The 25,839-nt window shown below is 40.9% G+C and overlaps 2 protein-coding genes and 1 long non-coding RNA gene across 14 annotated transcripts in view; 1 reads left to right on the top strand and 2 right to left on the bottom strand.

The window, feature by feature from the left end:
• Positions 1 to 9,178, bottom strand: part of SCYL3 (SCY1 like pseudokinase 3) — a 44,663-nt gene extending 35,485 nt beyond the window's left edge. Inside the window, exons 1-2 of one of the 8 annotated variants that reach the window (XM_038542588.1) lie at positions 8,854 to 9,178; positions 3,911 to 4,124 (exon numbers count right to left, since the gene is read on the bottom strand). In XM_038542588.1, coding sequence (XP_038398516.1) covers positions 3,911 to 4,075 — 165 coding nt within the window. In that variant the 5' untranslated portion in view covers positions 4,076 to 4,124; positions 8,854 to 9,178. The other 7 variants (XM_038542584.1, XM_038542587.1, XM_038542581.1 and 4 more) reach the window with 7 other exon arrangements.
• LOC119876436 lies at positions 8,733 to 25,016 on the top strand. Its single transcript, XR_005362107.1, has 3 exons — positions 8,733 to 9,707; positions 10,043 to 10,327; positions 24,078 to 25,016. It is a non-coding gene; the product is annotated as an uncharacterized LOC119876436 (long non-coding RNA).
• KIFAP3 (kinesin associated protein 3) overlaps positions 21,232 to 25,839 on the bottom strand; it is a 157,558-nt gene continuing 152,950 nt past the window's right edge. For all 5 annotated transcript variants that reach the window (XM_038542576.1, XM_038542579.1, XM_038542577.1 and 2 more), the window contains one exon: positions 21,232 to 21,990. Coding sequence is in view for 1 of the 5 variants with exons in the window: in XM_038542577.1 (XP_038398505.1) it covers positions 21,882 to 21,990 (109 nt within the window). In the remaining 4 variants the exon portion in view is untranslated. The remainder of the gene's footprint in view (positions 21,991 to 25,839) is intronic.

Raw genomic sequence — 25,839 nt, 5'->3', positions numbered from 1 at the left:
ATTTCTCTTTGAGAACTACACAACATAGTAGTTATTTAGCTCAAATGCACCCTCAAGTTTTCAGACTGGAAGCCAGCCATAATTTCACTCTTTTGAAGAAATAAAACAAAATAACCAAGATGCCTACACTACAGAGCATGAGTTTTCAGGGAGAAATATTCTTCTTTCTTCCCCTAAAATGTAAATGTGAGACAATGATGGAAGTACATCGTCTTTAAATGCCAACTAGAGGTCAGATGAGAGAGAAAGAATAACATGCAGGAAGAAAAGGGGATATAGAATCCTGTGTTAGAGAGCTTGCATCCGAGGTGCTAATGCTGATGAAATACCCAGGTAGAGATATTCCATGGGCAAGTGAGACTGTAGATCTGAAACTTGGACAAGAGGTTTTAGCAGATACTTCATTGGGGGGGAAGGCCAGATGGTTTTAAGCACTAGAGGGGAGAGAAGGAGACGGTGAGCTCTGAAAACTGAGGTGGGGGCTGGAAAAGGGCTGCACCAACTGGAGGGCTCACCACACCTGAGGGATGGGGGCACTTCTGAAGTTCTGAGTGGATCATGCTCAGGAGTCTTGCAAGAGGACCAGAGTTTGATTACAAGGGAAAGGAATTTTTTTTTTTTAAAGCTGACGACGTAGGGAAGTTGATTTACTGGAAGAAGAGTTGTAAATAGCATAGAAAAGGGCTAAGGGGCAGGAACAAAGAGAACCTGTCAATATAAGGAAGAGTGGCAAAGCATTCACCAAGTGCAACACAATCATCTCTTCTACTTCTCTCTCATGACCACTCTCAAAAATGCTGACCAACCCTTCCAGAAAGCAGCTTGAATCCATCAGGAAGAAGAACGTATGTCTCCCAAGGCATGCGCACAGCATCCATGTATGTATTCCTGGAGTCAGTGGGCTGCCTTGGTGGTGTGAAGACAGTTAGGAGTCAGTCTAGGAGTGAGGCCCCAACAAAGCATTCAGATTACAGCAAACCAGCGTAACCATATTCTGATGTAGCGGTTACCATTCTTTATTGATTATTCGTTAGAAATGAGTCATAACCACCAATGAGAAAATTATACTATTATAGCTAATGAAGAATACAATGAGAAGATCTAAAGGACTTAAAGAATTTCTAATACTGTTTTGTAGCCAAAGGTTATACCTGCACTTCATCTTATTCCAGAGGTCACAGTACAGTGTGACTTGTTTTTTATTTATAACACAAGAGGAAGAACACATAAATGACTTGACAAAATTTACAAAGAAAACACTGTATATCTTCTTGAAGTGGTTACTAAAACTATCACAGGTAGGACTGGGAGCCTGAACTCTAGAGAAAGTGACATGAGCAGACTATATTGTTTTAATACTTCAGGTATCTAGGAAAATCAACATCCTCAAACCTGATGTAATGAGATACATTTTTTTTTCCAAGTACTGTGGCCTAAATTGGGATTCCTTATCATTTTGTTGCTATTTCAAATTTCTCAGATTCATGTGTCAGAGCCACAAGATGGCCTGCAGAACATAAGAGACAAGTATGAACTACTGGAAAAGATGCAGCCATGGTTTAGAAAAGTGTATACTTAAGGAGGAAAATATCTTCCCTCTCAAGCTCTGAAATTTCCATAGCCCAGAAGTCTCAAACACTGACAGTGGATCTTTTTTTTCCTTTAAAAACATTATGATCTGGGGGTGCCTGGGTGGCTTAGTTGGTTGAACATCTGACTCTTGATCACAGCTTAGATCTTGATCTCAGGGTCATGAGCTCAAGCCTGTGTTGGACTCCATGCTGGGCATGGAGCCAATTTAAAAAAAACAAAACAAAACAAAAATTTATGATCTGAGTTGTTCAACTTTCTTGGTCTCATGAAAAAAAAAAAAAGATGATAAATCTCTAGTATTTATAGTCATCCTAATCACCCTAATTTTTTACTTAAAAAATGTGCAATCGGGGATCCCTGGGTGGCTCAGCGGTTTGGAGCCTGCCTTTGGCCCAGGGTGCGATCCTGGAGTCCCGGGATCGAGTCCCACGTCGGGCTCCCGGCATGGAGCCTGCTTTTCCCTCTGCCTGTGTCTCTGCCTCTCTCTCTCTCTCTCTCTCTCTCTCTCTCTCTCTGTGTCTATCATAAATAAATAAATAAATCTTAAAAAAAATGCAATCTCATTAGATGAAAATAGCAGGAAGTATGTCAGATATAAACTGCATATTAGAATACGACAGTGAAGCAAGGCAATTTATCTTTTGCAAAATCACAATAAAAAATATTAACAGTTCCTACATGGGATGCAAAAGACAAAAACATGGTCTTACCAAAAAGCGAAATTACTTAGCAATAAAACAGCCAGCTCTACTTTCTACCACAATTAATAGAAAATGCATCCCAAGGAGAACATTTTCCCTACGCGCCATCTTTTAACTGTTAACTTCATGCTTGATCAAAGACATAACATCAAATAATGAACTGATGTGACAAATAAAATGCCAAAATTCCATTACTGATATATATACTAAAACCCTTTATAATCATTAAAAAAAGGTAAAAGCCATTTAAACAGACCTATGAAGCAAATATGAAATAGAGATCAATGTCTAAGTTACTGCTAGCATGATGGGACTCAAAGATCACAACTCTAACAAAATAAAGCTGTAAGTCAATCTGAAATGAGTATGCCTGCCATTAACACAGAACAACCACAACTCTACTTCCTGAAGATAATTTGAATGGCTCAATATCCAAGGAAATGGCTAGCTATCCAAGGAACCACCAATGAATGCCTTTTATTTTCTCCACTTCAATATGACATTTAGGGTTGTCTTACTGAATTATATTCTGAGGTGCAATCATGTTTTCTGATAAGAGGCTGGGATCCCCTGATGGTCCCCTTCAGGAGCAGTGGCCTGAAGGTGTGAGCGAGCCAGGAGGACCTCTTCCCTGAAGAGGAAATTGATCTGACTAAGGCCTCTCAGCAAAAACTAGAGCTCAGGCCCAATGTTCTTTCAGGGGCATCCAACCCAACATTCTAGCTCAAATCTTTCTGGGGACCTCACAATACCTCAGGAAAAGAAAAAAAAAAAAACCAATTCAGTTACAATTTAGTTACAATTTCTAAAATATTTTTCTCTAGGTCCATCATCAATATACTAATGGTGAGCACAGAGTTACATATAGAGAAGTTGAATCACTGTGTTGGACACCTGAACCTAATGTAACATGGTGTATCAACTACACTCAAATTTAAGAATTAAAACATAAAAATTAAAAGTTAAACATTAAAATAGAAAAAGTAAAAAGTTAAAAATTAAAATCAAAATAATAAATTTTAAAAATTAAAAAATATACTTACCAAACTGTCAATACTTACAGATTTTTGCTAAGCTAGATTAACTTCCTTTACCTCATATTAGCCATATTAATTACCTTCCAAACTTTCTCACTAAAAAAATATGATAAAAGTTATCACACCGAGTTTTATGAAGCTTTTGGGTTATATCTGTGGTATTTGACATGTCAATGCCAGTTGGGAGATTTTCCTATGAAGTAAGGACAACTATGTTCTTAAAGGATATGAATAAAAACACTATCCCTTATGGTCTATCTCCTTTGACCTTTAGTAATTTCAAAGTCATACTTTTTAACAGAAAACAAGATGGGGGCAGCCCGGGTGGCTCAGTGGTTTAGCGCTGCCTTCGGCCCAGGGTGTGATCCTAGAGACCTGGGATCGAGTCCCACATCAGGCTCCCTGCGTGGAACCTGCTTCTCCCTCTGCCTGTGTCTCTACGTCTCCTCTCCTCTCCTCTCCTCTCTCTCTCTCTGTCTCTCTCTGTTTCTCATGAATAAATAAATAAAATCTTTAAAAAACAAAGACAAAAAAACGAGACGGTATAAAGTACTATGAAGTTGTCACCTATCACGGTACCTTGGCAGCTTTGTTAACTTTGTCTTCGTTTTCTCTCTTATACACAAAAACTGAAGCACATTTGCCATCTTGCAGTACAGCGGGATAAACGGCAAGTCCAGAGGGTAAGGTGAAAGGTGGCTCCTTCAGCGTATAGCTCTTCAAGGCACTGCTCTCTGATCCCATCCCTTATGCGGTGAGGCAGTGCTGCAGCTCCTCTGCAAGCCAAGCTGAGCTGAAAGAAAACAGAAAACATTGGCAAACAGAAGTCTCTATCTGCAACACGCACTGGAGCTCTCCAAGGACCCAACCCAGCCACTCAGACCCACTTGTTTCTTTGATCCTCATCAACTAGGCCATCTGACAATGAAAATGGCAAATGCTCAGCAAGTTAGCAGCAATTGTTGTCAAGTTAACAACCATCTGCTCTAGAGAAAATGCACTGAACCGGGTACAGGCAGTTACTGCCCTTCCCCAACACCGCCGCCCAAAGGAGACCTTCCCGAGTGTGAGGGCAAACAGAACCAGAATAAGATCATCTGTGCTCCCTAGCGGGCTCACATGCCCCGCCTAACAGGGAAGTGTTGCAAAATCTGATTATTCATCAGTGAGAAAATTTCTCTATGTTCTACAAGAACTTAAAATTATAAAAAAAGAACATTACAACCTAGAGTATTTCTAACAATGATTAGAAACATGTTAACAAATGGAGAGTTCATACAGGCCAAGCAAAGCACTGCAACACCAGTCTGACAGTGGGAAAGGAAAGAGACAAGTCACTGAACACCAAGTAAAGGAAATATAACAAAGAGAGTGCCCTCCGTGCTCTTCCTGGTCAGGCTGAGTAAAAAGGGGAGTGCAAAACTGTGCAAAACATCATCCCAAATGCTAAAAAACCCCACACATACACGAAATTCTCGAAAATGCTAACTACCCTATAATGACAGAAAATAAATCAGTGGTTGCCTGGGGTGGGGGCTCAGGGTAAGGGGCCGGTGGGAGAAGAGAGGATTGTGATGGGGAGGGGGAGGTATAAGGAAACTTTAGGGGTGGGATCCCTGGGTGGCGCAGTGGTTTGGCGCCTGCCTTTGGCCCAGGGCGTGATCCTGGAGACCCGGGATCGAATCCCACGTCGGGCTCCCGGTGCATGGAGCCTGCTTCTCCCTCTGCCTGTGTCTCTGCCTCTCTCTCTCTCTGTATGTGGCTATCATAAAAAAAAAAAAAAAAAAAAAAGGAAACTTTAGGGGGAACAGATGCATTTGTTATCTTGATTATGGTGAAGGGAGATTACAAATACCAAAACTCATCAAACTGTACACTTTAAAACTTGTTCTGTTTATTCTATGTCAATCATACCTCAATAACACTGTTTCAAAAAGAAATACACATTATATATCTAAGTCTACATATATGCATGTATCTACCTATTTATATACATAGGGACACATACACAGAAAGACTTGAAAAAATATGCTCAAGTAAGTATTAATAGAGATTTGTGGTGGGTGTCGGATCACGGGTAATTCACAGGCTGGCGGACAGACACACATGTACCTGCACCTCCCAAATCTTCTACAATAAAAACACCTTTTTCTCTGCAATGGGGAGACACCTTCCCACAGTTATACCAGGACTGCAGGGTAGTCCTGCAGAGTCAGGAGAGAAGCACAGGACCAACCACGTGTGACGGGCACCTACAGAGAAGGCTTGCACTTGGAGGGAGTGGCCTTCACCAAGCTCCAATCAGGACTGCAACTCCAGAGCCACCAGATCATGCATTTCACCATAAGGATCCAAGAGCCTGAATATTTATGTGAAATTTCCATTTTTTTCAATGTCAGTTCAAATGTTTTTAGAACCTGTATAGGCCAAACTACATATGTTTGAAAAGTTTCGGTCAGTTTGCAGTTCTGGCTTTACCATGGTGTAAAAAATAAAACATAAAAGAGAGTTCTTACTAACTTTGGCGATGCCGCAAGAAGTTGCTAGTTCAAAATAACATGGCCGAAAATGCTACATAGAGCTTTAAAATTTTCAGTTAAGGAAGTCCATCCTTTGAATAAATATACACCTAATAATCATCACAGACCCACTACTTAGATTCTTTTTCCACTTTAGTGAAGTCCCACATGACACTTTGTGTTACCAAAGTATGAAATGCTGCTCAAGACACATACCTAACAGAGAATCCCCAGCGCCTACAGACCCCCACACATCACTGTATAAGGAAGACAGTACGTATGAGGGCTAAAGCTATCTAAAAATGAAACTGTTCAAAATCCAAGAATATTTCCGAGGATAAGAACTAAGTCATCTTTGCAACAAATCCACTGAGCTCCTATTGCTTTGCAATTTATCTTAAGAACAGTGGGAAAAAAAAAATCGTATTAAAAATGCCAAGTATCTCAACCATATGTCCCAAGCTCTACTAGGACCACAAATAAATAAAATTAGTGTTAACGTAGGCTCACTGAGAAAAGTGACTATTGTTAACTCCCCTGTTGTGAAGATGGTGTGGCCCCTGCCCACATGTGACGATCTCACTGCTAAACAGTGAGGGTCATGTTCAGTACTTGGGTCTTGCTCCTCTGGTGCATAGTGAATGGGTCAAGCGCCTATTCTGGGCCAAAGGACCGTCAATTCACACATCAGCCATCTCTACGACCCACGGCCTGGATGAAAAGCTAAAATGGCCAGATCTTTGCCTGCCTTGGGAATCTGAATGAACATGCGATATTTCCATTAGCTAAAGGTAAAAGGATGCCATGAGGTAGAGTCAGGTCTCTGGCGAGCCAAAGCCATGAAGAAGCAGAAACTTGGCAAACACAGAGGAAGGCAGCTGGCAGAAGGAGGAAAAGCAAACACTGGGAGTAGCTTAGTCAGATTTATAGGGACACATTACTACCCTCCATCTTGAGGCTTGGGGAAGCCCAGCTGCAAATCCATTTCCTCCCTGCCTCGTGGACACCCCTATAATCAGGGGTAGCCGGAGGTCGACCTGAGGCAGCTTGAATGGGTCCATGTTCTTTGAAACCAGTTGCCATTCTGTCAGCAGAAAACTCAACTCTACAACAACTGTCTGAAAAACCAGTCAGACTAGAGGGATTAGTCAGAGAAGCCTTACTTTGAAAAGTATGTATCGGAGGCTAGTCTAACTTCCTTCTCTCTCAGCCACAAAATAACAGCTCTCCAAAATCAACACATGTGAAACTGGCAAGAAAATGAAAATCCTCTTGACAGAAAATCATGGTGTTTGTTTAGTTTTAATATTAGTCCCCAAGGAGATAAGATGGTCACCAGGACTGAAGAGCGATGCTCTGGCCGAATGAATGGCAGTCAGAAGAGGTACAGCGATGGACATTTACTTAGTCATTTACAGACAGCAAAACTCGTCTTCCTGGGAACCCCGGGCTTTTCAACATCTGGACTCACAAAAGCTTTACAAGCTTCACGCTGGTAATTTTTCTTCGCAGTGTATATTTTGGGTCCTAGACATGAAGAAATTCAACCTTAGAGAAAAAAAAGAAATGTCTCCCTTTCTTGAGAGAGAGGATGCCACTTGACTGTTTTGATAGCATCATCAACCCTGACGCTCCGTTCCAGGAGGGCAATGCTCACAGAGTAGTAGGATCACAGCCCGCCTCCAACACACACTTTATTTGGTGGCGATAAAGAGATGTGCTGTTGATCGCTTTGAAATAAAAAAGTCACAAGAAAAAAAAAAAATCAAAACCCACAAAAAGATAGTCTAATACTGTGACCTCAGCATGGATATTTTGCAGAATTTACCATCCCCGCTATGACAAAAATGCTAGATGGGCAGTTTCTGACTTAAGCCGGCATCAAAGCCTTCTCTTCAAGGTATTGGTTCACCCGTCTTCCTCCATCCCTTTGCTTCCCAGGGAGCACATCGCATTTCCGGGCCACCTGTGGATTATGCAAGCGCTTGTCGAGGTCACCGGGCAACTCATACACTCAACCAAGAAACCCACGTCATCTGAGGAACTCTCTCTTCTTCCTCAAAAATTAATCGAGATGATCTTGGTTTCCAGCTCGCTCTGCTTGGAGGTTCCAAAGACACTTAGGGGCTCGCATGGTGAGTCCTTAGGACAGCCCCGTGCCGATGGATTACCAGTTATCTGGTGGTAACGTTACTCCCCATCCTTTGCGTTGATCTGTTTCAAGGGCCTACTCCCTGGATTGCACTCAGTCCGGCACTGCCAGCTGAGCAGCCATACACAATGAAGCCTTTATGGGCCAAAAGAAGTAGGATTCCGGCTAGGATCTGAGATGTTACGTGGGTATGCGCCCCGGTCCTTAAAAACTACCGCGACGCGGATTCCAGAATTCAGGACCCACTCGGTAGCCTCATGGTTTCCCAAGTACGCTCCGACAACAAGAAGGCTTTCCTTTTTATCCTAACGCAAAAGCACGCCGCAAGGGCAGAGGCGGCTGGGCCTCCCCCGGCGCCGGCCCCCGCCCCGGAGCGCGAACGCAGGCGGCTCGCCGGCTCCCGCGCACGCTCCGACCCGGGGCCGACGGGGTCGCACGGCCACCGCGGGGGGGGCGGGGGGGCGGGGGGGCGGGGCGCTCCCGCTCGCTGCCCCTCAGCCTCCGCACCTGCCCGCGCGCCCGGCTCCGCGGCAGCAACGCGCCGGCCCGGGGTCGCCCGCGGAGCCCAGACCCGGAGGGCGCCCGGAAACAAGCGTCGGGAGGCCGAGCGGAGGCGGGGGGCACAGCTCAACCGGCGGCGGCGCCGCGCCGAGCGCGGACCCGCGAGTGGGGCGCGCGCCCCGCTGCCTGCGCTCCCGGCCCGGCCCCTCCCCCGCGGCCCGGCCCCGCACTGACGGCGGACGCGGCGCAGCGCGCCCGGTTACCTGCGGGAGGGCGGCGGGGGAGGCGGCCGAGGGTCTTGGCTCCGGTCCCCAATTCGCCCCCTGTTGACACCAACCACCCTCGCCTACCCTGTGAGGCTGTAGCCACTACACCCACAATCTTCGGGGGGTACGCTCCCTCCGACACCATAGAGACGGGTCCGGAAACCGGACAGAACGCCAGCCTCCAGCCCTCCGGCACCACCACTGAGCTGAACCAACCCGGAACCGAGACAGAGCGGCCGCACAGGTGACTCTCACGCCCGTGCCATCTTGAGTGTGGGCGCCGGTGCCGGTCGCGGCTTCGCTCCCTCCTTCCAGCGGCCCGGGCGGCCCGGGCGGCCCCGGAGAATGTTTCTTCTATTGGCGCTTACGTTGAACTCTCAAGTTTGCCTTGAGTTTGATCTTTAGGCCTTTGGCCGCGCAGTTTCAATTTGATATCCGCCCGAATCCAAGATGGCCGCCGTCGCCTCTGACAAATCGTGAAGGGGCGGGGCGCAGAAACGAAGTAGGGAAGCCGGCCGGGGCCTTCGGGGTGACGTCGCTCGCCCCGGCGGCGGCGATTGGTGGCGCTGCGTGGGCCCGAGTCGTGCAGCCGGCTGGTGCAGGCGGGCGGCGCTGGAGGTGCTGCTGGCTTCAGCCGCTGAGACGGAAGTTCAGCAAAGAGTAAATCGCGGGTGCTCCTGTTTATAGCACCTATTATCAATATTAATGGTGCTTATTTAATAGGGCGCTGTGGGAATATACCTAACAGTTTTTAAACGACTGAGTGAACTGCGTCTTCTCTGCTCGCCTCCCTGCTAAATGCTCTGCAACCTCACCGTTGACAGCTGACCTGAATAATTTGATCATCCCAAACTTTTAGGTTCTTCCTGGTAGCTGAAGAGGTTTAAGATGGATAAGGATGCCACAATTTCTGCATAAGGTTAAGTGGAAGCAAAAAGGTCAGATACATGCCGCTTATTCAGAAACGTATTAAATATTTATTAGGGAGCAGGCTGGGTAAGCTTGACCAGCGCTGAGGGTTCTGTTCTGGGTCAGCACTGTCCTTTAGAAATTGACTTCAAGCCCCAAATGTAACTCAAAAAGGTTTTTTTTTTTCTTTTAGTAGCCACATTAAAAAACAGCAAAAATGAAGTTAATTTTAATATATTTTAACACAATATATCCATAAGAGTGGCATTTAAACATTCATCCGATATACAAAATGGTTGAGATATTTTACATCTTTTGTATGGTCTTCAAAATGTGATACTTTTTTTTTTTTTTTTTTTTTAAGAATTTGAATGCACCGTATCTTCATGCTCCGTAGTCACTTGTGGGTAGTGACTACCATAGCGGAGAATACCATTCTGGGCAGGGTGACCACCAACCACCTTGCACTAGAAAATTGAGAAGCAGAAGTACAGTGCTCCAGAGGCAGGTTTCCGTTATCAGTGTCATCGGCATCTGGCAACCAGAAATCTTCCAGGCCAGTGGCAGAGCCAGCACCATTAGGGACACGGCCTCAAATGGCATCTCCAAAGGCTGAGGCACCTTGAATTTTTAGCCTGTGTTTATTCAGGTGTGGAGAACATTTTCTAAGATTTTTTTTTTTCCTAAGACGTTTTAAACAGTTCGTCTATCTTTGAAGAGTGTATTTCTATTTGTTGTGATAATTAATAAGCTGTTATTTTTGCCAGTAAATACCTATGTCTGGCATTCATTATAATTATATCATTCTGGCGTATCATTTATAATTAGCAAAACATCCGGTGTCATCAGAAATCCAAGTGGCTAAAGCATTTGTAGCTCCATCTCTGGAATGTAGTCTTTCTGGTATGATTCCAGCTAGTTACCTCTGGAGTGTGAATTCTTGATTACTAGAATGCTAGCTGCTTTCAAGGGCATGGCTTCAACCAGTTAACCCACACAGAATACTACACTGTCAATACTGAAATAATTTAAAGTCAGCAACAGACATCATAATACCCATATTGTAAGGACTGTTGGCCTACTTTGTACACTGTAAACAGTACACAAATGTTGCAAAACTTAAACCTGATTATACAGACATATTCCACAAATGTTTGATAGACACTTTTTCTGTGTCATGTACTATGCTGACCACTAAGAAAAGAAGGAAGAAGACATAATCATTGCAAAAAAGTGGGCTCAAGGGGCCCAAACAAAACTTTTTTTTTTCTTTTTAAGTGATTGAGGATGTGTGAGTAGCTTAATGCTAGAAATGTTATCTTAGTTTTCCAAAGTGCCCTGCCCCACCACCAAGAACCTGCAAGTTTCAAGCTACTGTTGTCTGAAGCTGGATATGAGATAAATGACCTTATACTTCCCATCTCAGGTTTTTCTGACATTTGCTTCTTGTTTACTTACTCAATACAGCAAATACTTTACAAATGTTCATGGTGTACCAGCCTCTGCTCTACAGACCAGGGAGACAAAGCAAGATTAATTCCCTGTTCTCATAGACCCCAAATTTTAGGAGGTTGATGGGTAAGGGGAGAAGTAGAGACTAGCATATAAATGAACAAAGGTCAGTTTGCACAGTGATAAGTTCTATTAAAAAATAAAACAAGATGTTGAGGAGGAGGAATTCTACTCTGCCCTTCAAGATTTTTCTGGTTATACTAAGAATTAAATTGACATGAGAAAATCAAACAAAAGTTTAGTAACATGTATTCCTCCAAGTACACATGAGAAAGACTCAGGAAAACTAAGTAACTCACCAGAATGACCAAAGCCATCATGTTAAATATCATCTCCAGTTAAAGACAGAAGGGGTAGAGTGGAGGAGCATTTTTGGAAGGTTACCAGGAAAAGCCCAGTAAAGAAGGATAAGGTTTAAAGCCATTGCTTCTCCATTCATAACAGTTTCTAGAGATTTAGGGTCATCTCTCTTTTATGAATGGAGATTTCCCTTCTACGTATAAATATCTCTTACAAAAGGGTAATTTCTACTCAGTTTTCAGAACTTCTCCTGAGTCTGCAGTTTCTTAAAAATAATCAGTTTAGAATAATTGAATATGCCAAAGAGGCATACCTTGGAGTTTAATTCATTTAAGCTAGATATTGACACCATTTTACACATAAGGAAACTGATGTACAGGGAGGTTATGACAGAGTGAAAAGTTAGCTGGATACAATCAGGAAATGGGACTTTGCATCCATTAAAAAGATAATAATCTGAGAAACTGCCAATCACCCCCAGACCACAAAGAGCCAGAAAAGACCCCAGGGGATAAACATGCATTCTTCCCTATAACCTGCTGCCCTACAGTAGCCTATAGCTTCATTATAATACATTTGCATTGCAGTTTTCACCTCTCCAGTGGAGGATGGCTGCCCTGACGGTTCTGACTAGGGCCCTGTAGGGCCCAAACTCCCCCTCTCAACAGGAAGGCAGAGTCAGTCCCCTGGATGATGGGAAGCACCCTTGGTTGGAGGCACTATGACCCATAAGCCATGCAAGGATAAAAAGAAAAGACTCCCATACTCCTAGTACAGTTGCCATCTTGAGGATGTACTTTCAGTTTTGGATTTTATAATAAACTCTTGCTTACTTAAAGGTTTCACTCTGAATTCCTTCTTGGCTGAACTCAAGAAATAAGGTCAGCACAGAGGCAAGGAGGGGACCTGCTGCTAACAGTTAAATTGAACAAAGTCACAAAGCTGGCAATGTCATGAAGTAGTTTGCCTACAGATTTCATATTTTTAACCACTGTACCATACTGTCATCCTAATGTGATAGAGAGCAACAAGTAAGGGAGAAGACAGGAGAGGAAAGGGAGTTAGTTACTTTAGATGGACCTCCCATGACAGCATCCCCCAAAGTTGATCCACCTGTGACTCTCATATTTGCCTCATTCTACCTTTTCAAAAAATTGTATTTTAATGCCTTCTTTCTCTACTATAAGTTCCACAAGGAAAATAATCTCTGCTTTGTTCACTGATGGATCCTAGGTGCCTAGAACAATGCCTGGCACAGGAGCTCCACAAGTATTGATAAATGAATTGTTAAAAAAGAAAACCACAGGCCCAAAATGGTGTTGCTTAGGCCCAAACCAGGGCTTTACTTAATCTAGCTGTAGTTTCAGCCTTCCCCCAGAAGGTCTTAAGGAGTCAGAAATTCCCCAATGGGCACCAATGAATCTGCTGCAAGGGCCCTCCAACCTCACAGGAAGATGAGATCTTATGCATGATAAGACCACCCTACCATTCCCCCTAAAGGAAAGTAACTTTGTCTGGAACAATCCTTTCTTTTCATTTTTATTTTTAATAATAACTTTCTTGCCCCACCCTCCTTCCTATAAAAACCTTCCACTTTGTACAGCTGTTCAGATCTCCTCTCTACTTGCTAGCTGGGATGCCTGCCCAATTCTTGAATTGTTTCACAAAATTAGTTAGGTCTCCAAATTTACTTGAATTTTGTTTTTTGACGGAATGAAAGAGATACACACTACTGTTAACAGTTCCTATCTGGGATAGGGAGAGGGGATTACTTCTTTTGCATTATGTATCTGCATACAGTTTTATGTGTTACAGTTAGCATATGTTACTTCTGTAATTTTGAAGTCAATTTAATAAAGGAATAAGGAGCTGAAATGTAAACTTAGATTGGAAGCTCTTGCATTCTTAACTGAGTCACCCAGGTGCCCCTAGAAGCTCTTGCATTCTTGTATCTATAACATTGCTCATGATTCTTATGTGGTAACAATGTTGCAGGGCAGGCATATCATAGTGACTATGAAGAACTTGTTCACATTTCCTGATAAGGTGTAGATGGCAATTGAGCTAATGTCACACACTTAAGCCAAGAAATAGTAACACGTGATTCTCTCCTATTTTCTCAGTTACCTGTCGAAACTGCACTTTTAGCTCAGGATAAATTAAACATTATTTGCCCTGTTTCCTTAAAAATGGAAGTCCCTGTTTCTTGCCACTCCCATGAGTTGTCCTAAGTGATTCACAGGCTACCTCATCTGCTGAGGGTAGAAGGGTGTGGAGTTTCTTTTTGGGGTGCTGAAAATATTCTGGAATTAAATAGTTGTGATGGTTGCACCACCTTGTGTGCATTTTTATTTATTTTTATTTATTTTATTTTTGTGTGTGTGTGCATTTTTAAATGGTGACTTTTACAGTACATGCATTACTTCTCAAAAAAAACCCAACCCTAATATGTGTGAGCAGGCACCCTTGTGTATGGATATCATTGTCATCTTCATTGTGCAACAGTTGTAACAAAAGAGAACTCTACATCAATAGCGAGTGCTTTATGTCATATTCTGTTACTGTAACCAAAGTAACATGAGTTCACACCTTGGTAGGATAGAAACTACATTAGGTGGAGTTGTTACAGTAAATTTGCAGCAAATAGAACATGGGAATGGCTTCCAAAGCTGTGACCCCCAGAGCAAGGGTGGATGGGCTTCTATTTTTAGGGTTAGAATGAATATTGAGATAGGAAACCCTTGTCATGGGATGTAGAGGTGGGCATAAGGCACATGCACCTAAAGGAAACATGTCTATACACACATTGTATGTTATGTGAATGAAGCTTGTGATCCTCCCTGGATGGCGATTTTAGTATTATATTGAGGTAAAGGTAGTTTTGTCAGTCATTCTAGAAGTCACTCCATGGTCCATCTGCATAGATGTGAGTCAAAGGTTACACTCACACTGGTCTGGGAGTCTGGACCAGCTGGAGTCCTCATCAGGGCAATCATTATCATTGGAGGGGCAGTTTTGGTTTCCATTTGCTTAAGAGGAAAGCTGGGAAGAAGAGCTTAAGGAAAAATGTGGGACCAAAGGTTGGTGAGTATAAACAGATGGAGTCTACTGGTGACATTATTAAAAGTCAAATGTCAGAAAAATGGAAAACTGTGAATAGTCTTAAAGATAGCATTAGAAATATTTAAAAACAAAACAAGCAGCTAGACTTAACTAATTTCAATGAGAAATGATTGATAAGTTCGGCTTCTCTTTCCAAAGTATTCCATTGCATTTCTGGAGTTTGTAGATGCTTGAAGCTCCCCAAATTTGTGTGGGTCTCCTTTTCAAAATCACTGAATTAAAACTGATTCCTTAATACCTACCATTGGAAATAAATGAGCTCTGAAAGTTAGGCTAATTGAAAAGCAATGCTTCCTTAACTTGCCCTTCTGGGGCCTAAGCTTTGATGGGCATCTCCACATCCCACCTGGTGCAAGCTGTATATTTATGCTCTGTGGGGTTCAACTTCTAGCTGAGTGCTCATTACACAGCAGACTTGAGACATTCGTAAATTGTAGGCATGGAGGAAGAAAAGCTGACTCGTAAGAGATATTTATTCTGCCTTTAAATAGCGGTTACCATCATCCAGATTCCAGAATGACTTCAGTTCCTCAAACTGCCAACCTAGCAAGATTAGAAGGCTTGGAAGAGAAAAGGAGTAGAGGAGGTGATGTGCATGTTAAACAATTCTTCTCATGGTTACTTAACTGCAGGGTTTCTGTATTAAGTGGTCATGTGGATCAAATAAAAGTTTTGTTTTTTTTTTTTTGACACTTCAAAATCCTGTATGCTGGACCTCTGGTAATCAAAATACTTCAAATGCCTTGAGAGATCATGATTTGTAGTAACTGATAATTTTGCTAAGAGATGAACCTAAATTAATTCACACTCTAGAGTGGGATGTTGTTCTCCATTGCTCTTATTTTAGGTTATAACTCTCATAAATTCATAATCTTTGTGCCTATGGAAAATACCTGTGGTGGTGATAGATGTGAAGAAAAAGTGAGGAGGCTAAGGAAGTCATACTACTTGTGATTTGGAGGACTTGTATAGGCCTTTTGATATATCCCTCTCTGATATAATTTATATCAGTTATCGATTGCTGTATCACAAACCATCACAAACTTAGTAGCTTAAAACAGTATGACATATTTTTGCTCACGAATTTGCAGGGGTTTGGGCAGGGTGTGGCAAGGCAGCTTGTCTTGGCTCATGGGCCACAGCTGGGGTAGTTTGAGAGCTGGGGGCTGGAGTCTTCTGAAGGCTCATTCACCTCTAGCAGTTGACTGGTTGTCTGCTGGGACCTCAGCTGTGATCACGTACTGCAGCCCCTACACGTGGCCTCTCCATGTTGCTTGGCCCTCTCACATCATGGAGACTGATTTCAAGAATGAGCAACCCAAGAGAATAAGGCAGAATTGAAAATACTGTCTTTGACTTAGCCTTAGTCTTTATAACTTCTACTTAACTCTATTGGTTGAAACAGTTAAAAAAAAAAGTCTAGGGATCCCTGGGTGGCGCAGCGGTTTGGCGCCTGCCTTTGGCCCAGGGCGTGATCCTGGAGACCCGGGATCGAATCCCACGTCGGGCTCCCGGCATGGAGCCTGCTTCTCCCTCTGCCTGTGTCTCTGCACCTCTCTCTCTCTCTCTGTGTGACTATCATAAATAAATAAAAATTTAAAAAAAAAAAAAAAAAAAAAAAAAAGTCTATCCAGGTTCTAGGGGAAGGGACATAGATGCCATTAATGACTGGAGGAGTATCCATATCATTTTGTAAGATGAGCATGTGAAATGGAATAGGTGGGGGTGGCCATCTTTTGAAAATACAATCTGGCACATCGGCCTAGAACTCAGAAACTTTAAACAGCACTTTATCATTTTCCACAAAAGGTCAACTCTCTAAGGTTGACCAGGTGGTCCTACTTCTGGTCTTTCTTGAACTCACTGACAAGACTGTATTTTGGTGATATGTCAGCTGAAGGAGGGGGTGTGCCCCAATGAGACAGCTGAGATGGCTGGGCTTCTCTTCCAAGTTCTCCACAGCATGTCAGTCTCAGGGAGCAATCCACACGGCCAAATGCAGAAGCTGCAAGTCTTCTTGAGGTTCAGGTCCTAGACTCATACATCGTTTCTGCCACATTCTGTTGGTCGAAGCAAAGTACAATGTGAGCCCAAATTTAAGACACGATAAAACAGAGTATCTCATGATGCGAAGACTGAAGAATACTGTGGCCACCTTTTTCAATCAATATATTTTGCTTCCTGGCCACAATTATTGACATTCTGTTCACATCAAAATATACTCACCTCCTCTCCCAAAAGTCACATATCATTATGGCATTAGGCTCTAGCTTGAATGAGCTTTCTTGGGTGTGGTTTTCATGGTTCCTCTTGATTCAGAGAGTTATGAACTGCGAGAAGTTATTTGCCACCTACCCTGCCCACTCCCACCCAACATACAATGATTGAAGCAGGGACAGGATAATCACAAAGGATACTTGCATTCCAAAAGGAGAGTGGTGGGAGATATGCAGAAGTTATTGGTTCATCACAAATCTCAAATCCTGCCAGGCGCACTTACAACCTGTCAACTTCCCTTTACTCTGGGGTCAGGGAATGTTCTTTAGTTAGGTCCACTTAATGTCAGAATCCTGCGGACAGTCTGTTTCTTGGAAGGCATTTTATATTTCTTTTCAATATTCTTATGGAGATTTTAATTCATTTTTCTCAAGAATTTTTCTAGATAAGTCAAGATAGATGTCACACCAATTTTTAAAAATGATTACTGTATTGTAGGGAGAAATCCTTTTTAGCTCAGAGATGTTTTCTTCTATCTTGGCTATTGTTCCTGTACCTTTAAAAATTTATTTATTTATTTATTATCTATCTATCTATCTATCTATCTATCTATCTATCTATCTATATCATCTATTTAGAGAGGTAGGGCTAAAGGGGAGAGAATCTTTTTTTTTTTTTTTTAACTGGAGTTCAATTTGCCAACTTAGAGCATAACACCCAATGCTCATCCTGCCAAGTGCCCCCACTCCGTGCCCGTCACCCAGTCACACCAGCCCCCCGCCCACCTCCCTTTCCACTACCCCTTGTTCATTTCCCAGAGTTAGGTGTCTCTCATGTTTTGTCACCCTCACTGATATTTTCACTCGCTTTCTCTCCTTTCCCTTTATTCCCTTTCATTAATTTTTATATTCCCTAAATGAATGAGACCATATAATGTTTGTCCTTCTCCGACTGACTTATTTCACTCAGCATAATACCCTCCAGTGCCATCCACGTCGAAGCAAATGGTGGGTATTTGTTGTTTCTAATGGCTGAGTGATATTCCATTGTATACATAAACCACATCTTCTTTATCCATTCATCCTTTCGATGGACACCGAGGCTCCTTCCACAGTTTGGCTATTGTGGACATTGCTGCTATAAACATCAGGGTGCAGGTGTCCCAGCGTTTCATTGCATCTGTATCTTTGGGGTAAATCCCCAGCAGTGCAATTGCTGGGTCGTAGGGCAGGTCTATTTTTAACTCTTTGAGGAACCTCCACACAGTTTTCCAGAGTGGCTGCACCAGTTCACATTCCCACCAACAGTGCAAGAGTGTTCCCCTTTCTCCATATCCTCTCCAACATTTGTTATTTCCTGTCTTAATTTTTCCCATTCTCACTGGTGTGAGGTGGTATCTCATTGTGGTTTTGATTTGTATTTCAAGGGGAGAGAATCTTAAGCAGGTTCCACACCCAGTGCAGAGCCAATGCTTGATGCAGGGCTCCGTCTCATAAGCCTGACATCATGATCTGAACCAATGATCTTTCACCTCATTGAAAACCTCAGTGTATCCCCAATGATAGAATTTGGGAAGACTTGCCAATAATCAAGACAATTGGATAGATTTAGAAAAAAACCCTCCAGGTAACAGTTGGAAAAAGGTAGCAAGATCGCTTTATATTTCTCCCTATTCTGTTTCATGACTGAAGACCAGACAGCTGGTAAAAACTAATCTTGTTATAAGAAATAAAGACTCTAAAAGCAGGCCTTCAACTGGGTTGAAGAAAAACCATTCTTTTCTGTGGGACCTTCTGACAATCTGGCTGAGGCTTGTCCTAAAGATTCTTAGCATACTTCTGGTGGTATGGAGCCAGCACTACCATGCAAGGCCAAGTGAGAGCCTTCTGACTGCCAGCTCTGATCACAGCTACAACTAGTAATAATAGCAAGTTATTTTGTGTGATATACCTCATGTGTCATTTCTGGAGCTTCTGGAGTCGTGGTAAAATGTATAGCTTCAGTTCTCCTGTGCTGTGCAGAATAGGTACTGTTCTTACATATGGAAGGGGATCAGAAACGGTAGAGTGTCTTCTTCCCCAAGTCCTGACTGGACACAGCAGTGGCTCTGCCATGTGGGGGGGGGGGGGCAGCGCTAACCTTATGAAGATGACCAACAGAGATGCAGCAGTGTGAAGACAAGGGGAGGAAACAGAACATGAGGAAGCTATTCCCAGCCCTGTGTGAGAAAGCACCTTAGGGAACTCTCTCGGAAAGAGCAGAAACCTCATGAGGAGAAATAATTTCCAGCTATATATCATGGCCTACGGCCATGGCAATTTAGTTATTGAAGTAAATGTGACTTTAATTTGCAGTCAAAATCTAGTGAGGCCAAGATATCTGACTTACATATAAATTGTATTTCTAAAAGTGCCCAAGGCCAAAACTTTCTGTTCTCTGAAGTATGCAAGAATTTTAGATATTCTTCCTTATTCCTTTAGTAAAATTTTCCTTCATAAATAATGTAAAGATAAGCCAGCTCATGACTGAGTGGAAAGTTCACAATTTCTAAATTTGTGAAGTCCTAAAATAATGAGAAAATTATACAGGGAGAGGGAGTGTGTGCGTTGAACTTCAGTGAGCACAGCCCCAGAAACGTTCTGAATTTGGGTGGTGTTCTTCCCAAATCAGCTCACAATGTTTTACAATGTTGGCTTTGTCTTCCTATTAATTGATGAGGGAAACAAACACAGAAGAAAAATTATGAAATTTCCTTACTGCCTACAGTGCACTGAAAGTCCTTGAAACAGGCAGAGTGACCTTCCTCTAGGGACTCAACTGCCTTGATGTTACTATGTTGCTAAGGGCAAAAGGCAGTCTTAGCCTGACCTCTAGGATCCTGTAAGTCTACTTTAACATATAAAAATTCCTTTAGAGGGATCCCTGGGTGGCTCAGTGGTTGAGCGTCTGCCTTCGGCTCAGGGCGTGATTCCGGAGTCCTGGGATCGAGTCCCACATTGGGCTCCCTGTATGGAACCTGCTTCTCCCTCTGTGTCTCTGCCTCTCTGCCTCTCTCTCTCTCTCTCATGAATAAATAAAATATTAAAAAATAAAATAAAATAAAAAAATTCCTTTAGAAATTTCCTTTATCTCTAAGCCCCGCGAGATTCATGTTGGCAATCAGCCCCTAAGCATATGACCGACCAATGTACATTTGAAGGGTCTCGTGACTCAGGTTGTATTAGATGGTAGTAAATGACCCTTTCCCAACAATAGCTAGCACCCTCAAGATCCTGTGAACCTTGCTTCCAAAATTCCTCAGAGACGCTATCCCAAACTCCCTCCCAACTTGAAGGTACATAATGGGCCACTCCTCATGACCCTGGTGCAGCTTTCTGCCCTCGGGTCCTGTCCTCGTGCTCTAATAAAATCATCTTTTTGTACCAAAGGTGCCTCAAGAATTCTTTCCTGGCCATCGGCTTCGAAACCTAAAGTCTTTTCCTACATCATTAATGTCACTTATTACATGTATTTTACTTGGTATGTATTATAAATAATAAGGCAAGATATTTAGTATTGAGGTTACTGCATTGGAAACATGGAGATAGGTCAGAGTCTGACCAAATCGATAAGCTTGGGCAAGTCTTTTCATCTCTTCTAGCCAACAGCTTTTTCAACCAAAAAAAAGAGTGTGACAGGATTTGGCATCAAAGGCCCTTTCTAGCTTTAATATTCTGTAGTTAAAATGGAAACGAAGACAAAATAAATGTATACTTTCAGAAAGATCAATTACGTTGTGAGTTCAGACACAAATCATATCTTAGATTCACATATTCCCTAGGAGCATATATACTTCCTGATACGTAGCAGGTAGTTTATGATATTTCAAATTTTTATGTTTGGTTTCTCAAATACATAGAGTTATTTAAAAGGCCCTTTCTAGCTCTATTATTCTATGCTTAAAATATAAATTAAGCCAAATAAATAGTGTAGTAGATCACAGAGGTTTTAAAATTTAAGGACAGAAGTCTTATTTTTGATTTATATATTTCCTTCAAAGCGTCATAGAATTCCTCTCTCTAAATAGCAGGTGCTCAAGGAAATATCTCTATAGTTATTTATTTTGCTTTGTATGTCAAGTAAATTTCCAACATTGTAACATTAATGAGTTGCTTTCAAAACTCATTATTAATTATAAAGTCTATTTCTTACCACCTAAATCTTATAAACACAAGTAAATGAATGGGAAACAGTTAAGAAAAAGTGCTGTTCCTTAGTTTTCCTCAATTAGACAGCTTTCCACACTTTAGGTTTCATGAATGATAAAATTTAAAAGCTCAATATGAATCTAGTTTCATGTGCACTAACAGATGTCAGGTTTTCTACCTTAAAATCAGAAAGAAAAGACTTCAAATTGCTGAAGACAGTCTACATATATGTAACAATCTATGGCATATATTCCATTGTTAATTGAAAACACATAGTTAACTTGGGGAAGCAAACCTGAAAATGCAGATGGAATAGGGGAAAAAGGTGACATTCTTTTTATAAATTTTAAAGTAGCACACATTACATGAAAAACTCATGAGTTTACAAGGGTGGGGGGAAATGGGCAGGGAAAAAGAAAATTCATATGCACTGTATAGAAGCATGAAACTCTTAATAAAACATATTAAACAGAAACACATGACTTGCTAATTCACTTGTACTTTATCCTTCTTTTTAATAGAAATTAAATTAGTCACTTAATGTACATAATGTAGTGTTTGTTTTCCAGTCTGATTGCCTTTCAGCATTTAATTCTGCACCTCTCTTTATAACATGGGAAATGTTATTCAGCATTAATATGTAGTTTCATGAGTTAACAGTGTCAAACATCAACTGTACCTAACAGAGGACAAAGGTATCAGAGTTAATTTGTAGCTAACAACATGGAAAAATAAAAAATAAAAAATAAAAAATACCCCCACAGACCCGCAATAATATCAACATGCATTATTAGCCAAGATTCAAAGTTAACCCAACCCATACAGATTTCTTCTAAGCTGAGAGTACACAAGAAAAGGATGACTTTATCGAGATCCATAGCCATAGTAGTAAGGTTCATCAGGGCGGAATCCATAAGCTGTGGCAGGACGTCCAAGAATGCCAACTGATTGGCCAAAGCCATCCATTCCAAGGCTGAAAAGAGAAAAAGGAATGATAAGTTGTACTGTTCATCACACAATGTAGGCCAAGAGAAGGCCAGGAATTTTACACCTCCAAGATTCTCTTCCTAGCAGCAAAAGTGTGGCTGTCATTAGGCCTTTTTCTTGTTCTGTGTGTGAGTATGTATATGTGTATATACATATATATATACACACACACACACATGAAATATACACAAATATACATGTTATATATAATATATATTAAATATAGTCATAAAACTGTGTATAATAAATATTTACTTCTAATAATGTCTTAAAAATGTTGGAAACCTCTGTCATCAGGTACTATTCAAGACAAAGAGGAGGACAGATCAGAAAATTCTTAATAAATTAAATTACATTCACATATGGCTTTTATGCCAGAATATGAAAAGATTTTATGTGCTAGCAAGTATCAGTGGTAGGGAATGATAAAACTAAAACTGTAGTAAAATGATTTTTGTTTTTATAATAAGACCATTTTTTTCATATGAAGATATAGTATTGTTAAAAGGACATGCATTTTGAATTTTAGCTGTAAATTCTCACTCAGGGCCAAATTATACTATAAACCTACAACTGAAAGAATAAGATAAGGAATTTTACAACATTTGAGTTAGCAAGATTTGATCTGCAAATTCTTCTGACTCCTCAATTAGAAAAAAACAAATAAATCGTACATGTTTCTTTTGATTGACAGCAAGATAATTATAAATTTTGTTTCAGTTTATTCCTTGGAAATAACAGAAGCCTAAAGATAACTTTCAGAGTTATAAAGATATTTGAAGCATGGGTAAACTTTATTACTTTGAAAATTATTCTTTCATCTACTACTAATTTAAAAGAAAATCTGTTCTCCAAAACACTAAGGATCAGAGAATTATCCAACACTTAGCAAAATGACAAGATATTTATTTTGCCAGGCAAAGATGGCAGCTATAACATGCTCATGCATAGCTCATGCAGTGAATGCTAGTGAGCTTATTTCCAATCAAAGGAAACAATTGATAATGTAGAAACATAGACTTTGAGAAAATACATATATTTAAGTGTTTTAAGATTTGAGAGTATACTAGATGGAAAAATATTTTTTCTGGGCATCCTGAGTGGCTCGGCCCAGGGCATGATCCTGGAGACCTGGGATCGAGTCCCACGTTGGGCTCTCTGTATGGAGCCTGCTTCTCCCTCTGCCTGTGTGTCTCTGCCTCATTCTCTCTCTCTCTCTCTCTCTCTCTCTGTGTCGCTCATGAATAAATAAATAAAATCTTTAAGAAAAAAATATTTTTTCTGTATCAGAAAAATCACAATATGATTAAAAATTGTACTTACATAGGCACTAACTTCCTCTTAACTCAAAATGAGATTAAGTTAAAGCACAAAAGAAGTAACTTTTAAAATGTTAAGGTTTTAAATAATTTGTGTATGTATGTGCATGCATGCGAGTGCATGTGTATATTGAGACAGGACTAATTACTAAATGTAAGGAAATATAATGCCTATGGAGTATATTATTCACGTGAATCTACTGCTCAGGAAATGGATCTTCTGAGATATAAGTTTTACGTTAACATTTGGTAGTGGGTCATCCTGAAGAAAAGAAAGTTTTTGGGCTCCTTCTAAAAAAGAAAACAAAAACAAAACCTGCCTATAATTCCTAAAAGTTGGTTGAAAATTTTAAGTCTGAATTTATTTTGAAATGGCAAAATATAAATATTTCCTTTCTACCTTGGTCTCATGGGAAGAAATTTTAATTTTATGATGAAGGGAAACATTGTTCTAGAGGTAGCTTTAAAGAGGTTTTAGAAAGTAATGCAGTCCACAAACTCAGTTTAAAATTAGAGGGAGAGTTGGCCGGTGACATTTTTCTCCTGAAGCACTAAGGTTAACAAATACCCACATATCCAAACTACTTTTAATTATGTAAAGGTTGGTTGTATAGTTTATAGGTTTCAACTCCTTTCCTTTTCATCTACTTACTGCCTGCCTTCGGATACTGCTTATACTTTTTAGCATCTCTTCTGAGATGCAGGAGACTTAGGTTAAACTCATGTTAATTTTATCTTCTTTTTCTCAATCTAGAGGCTTTCAGGAACTTGGAAACAAGCAGCACAGAGTAGAAACAAGAAGCACAAATATGCAAAGGCACCTTAAAAACAGAACATCTCACAAAGGGACCTCACAGCAACAGTACCATAGTTCTAAAAGAAGAAGAGAATCCTCAGAAGGGAAACTGTTAGCCATGTTGGCACAGAAGAAGATGCTCCTCAGAGGCAAAGCTAGCAACTAACCCAAGCAATTCCTTGGGGTGACTATCAGGATACTATCAGGAACATCTGACCTTTTTGGCAGGCTTGTCCTCATTGAGGAACAGGCCTTAAAAAAGGTTCTGAGAGTCTGAGGTCATCATACATTTTAACTGCAAAGCTGTATTTTATTTCTACGACCAAAAAGCAAACTTCCGATTATTGTATTACCATGTGATTTGACAAAAGGTTATGTAAAGGATAAACTTAGACATTATTCAATCTGCCTGATGTACACTGACAGATAGATACTCAGATGTTTTAAAAAAGATTTGTCAGTCACATTGTTGGTAAGAATTTGCACTCCCAAGTCAGTTAAAGTAAGATCGAACCTTGAACTCAAACTGATGAGTTTGAGTTTCTGAGCCTGCAAGTTTACTGTAATAAAGTTCTATTTACTCAGTCGACAGTTCACCCAGAGACATCTGTGTGTTTAGGCCAAATTTTTTGAACTTCCATAGATATCCCTTGGGAAAAAATTTTAAGGGGAAAAATTAGAAACTATTAAAAATCAGTTTTTCTGTAATTATCCATCATGTATCACAGATGAACTTGCTGTTTAAAGAAAAGAATGTCTGAAACATTATGACCAGTTTGCATGGTACTTTGATGTAAGTTGTAGGTCCTTTTGTTTTATGAAAGATCAGCTATATTCACACAGTTAATATCTTTTAAATAAAGTTCACTCTGAAACACAAAAGCTTGATTCTTTAAACTCTCATTTGATTCTAATATAGAGGAGAACTTGGACTTTTCAGGATGCTGAAAGCTGAAGATGGATATTCTTTTGGGATATGTGGACACTTGCTGTACTTTCACCCTTGGAATCAAGATGTAGCCTTATTAATGTTGAATCTAGTTCAAAATGAGGAGAGCCTAACAGTAAGTTTTCCTTTAAACACAAGCAGATAGATTCTTTACATAAGTTCTACAAGAAGGGGATCGAAACTGTGAATATAAAAGGGAATTGTGACAGCAAAAATTGTGCTTTCCTGATCCACTAAGGACTTTGAGGACACAGTAACAAAGGCACTGGCATGTCCTCACTAGGAAACACAAGTACTCAAACAGCTGTGATACACTACTCCTGTCCTTTCCCTGTGTGACCATTCTCCTTCAGATGAAAGTTTGTATATCTGGCTATTTTTATTGGAATTTAATCTAACATTGCATGTGTGTCTCCATATGTACATATTTTCTTCTGGTATTCCTAACCTACATAAAAAGTGGTGTGTACCTCTAGATCAGAATATGCTACTACTAAACCACTTTTTAAAAGAGGACTATGTAGTGTCATTTAACCATCATCCTCCATGTCTAGATATCATTTTTTAGATCTTTAAGTTAGAAAAGCAACAAAATGCAGTCTCTTCTTAAAAATGTATATTTCTAGTTAAAAGAAAATGGTTCCGGTTTGTGATGAAAAGACAACCAGGTAAGGCCCCCAAATCTGTCTGCTACTAAATTTTATGTCCCAAGAACAGTGATTTGGGGTACCTAGAAAGGAAAATGACAAATTCTTCATAAGAAAAAATATT

The sequence above is a fragment of the Canis lupus genome, chromosome 7, assembly GCF_011100685.1.
Source record: "Canis lupus familiaris isolate Mischka breed German Shepherd chromosome 7, alternate assembly UU_Cfam_GSD_1.0, whole genome shotgun sequence".
NCBI classification, from domain to species: domain Eukaryota; kingdom Metazoa; phylum Chordata; class Mammalia; order Carnivora; family Canidae; genus Canis; species Canis lupus.
Note: the sequence above shows the minus strand (reverse complement) of the source record. Positions and strands in the feature narration are given on the sequence as shown.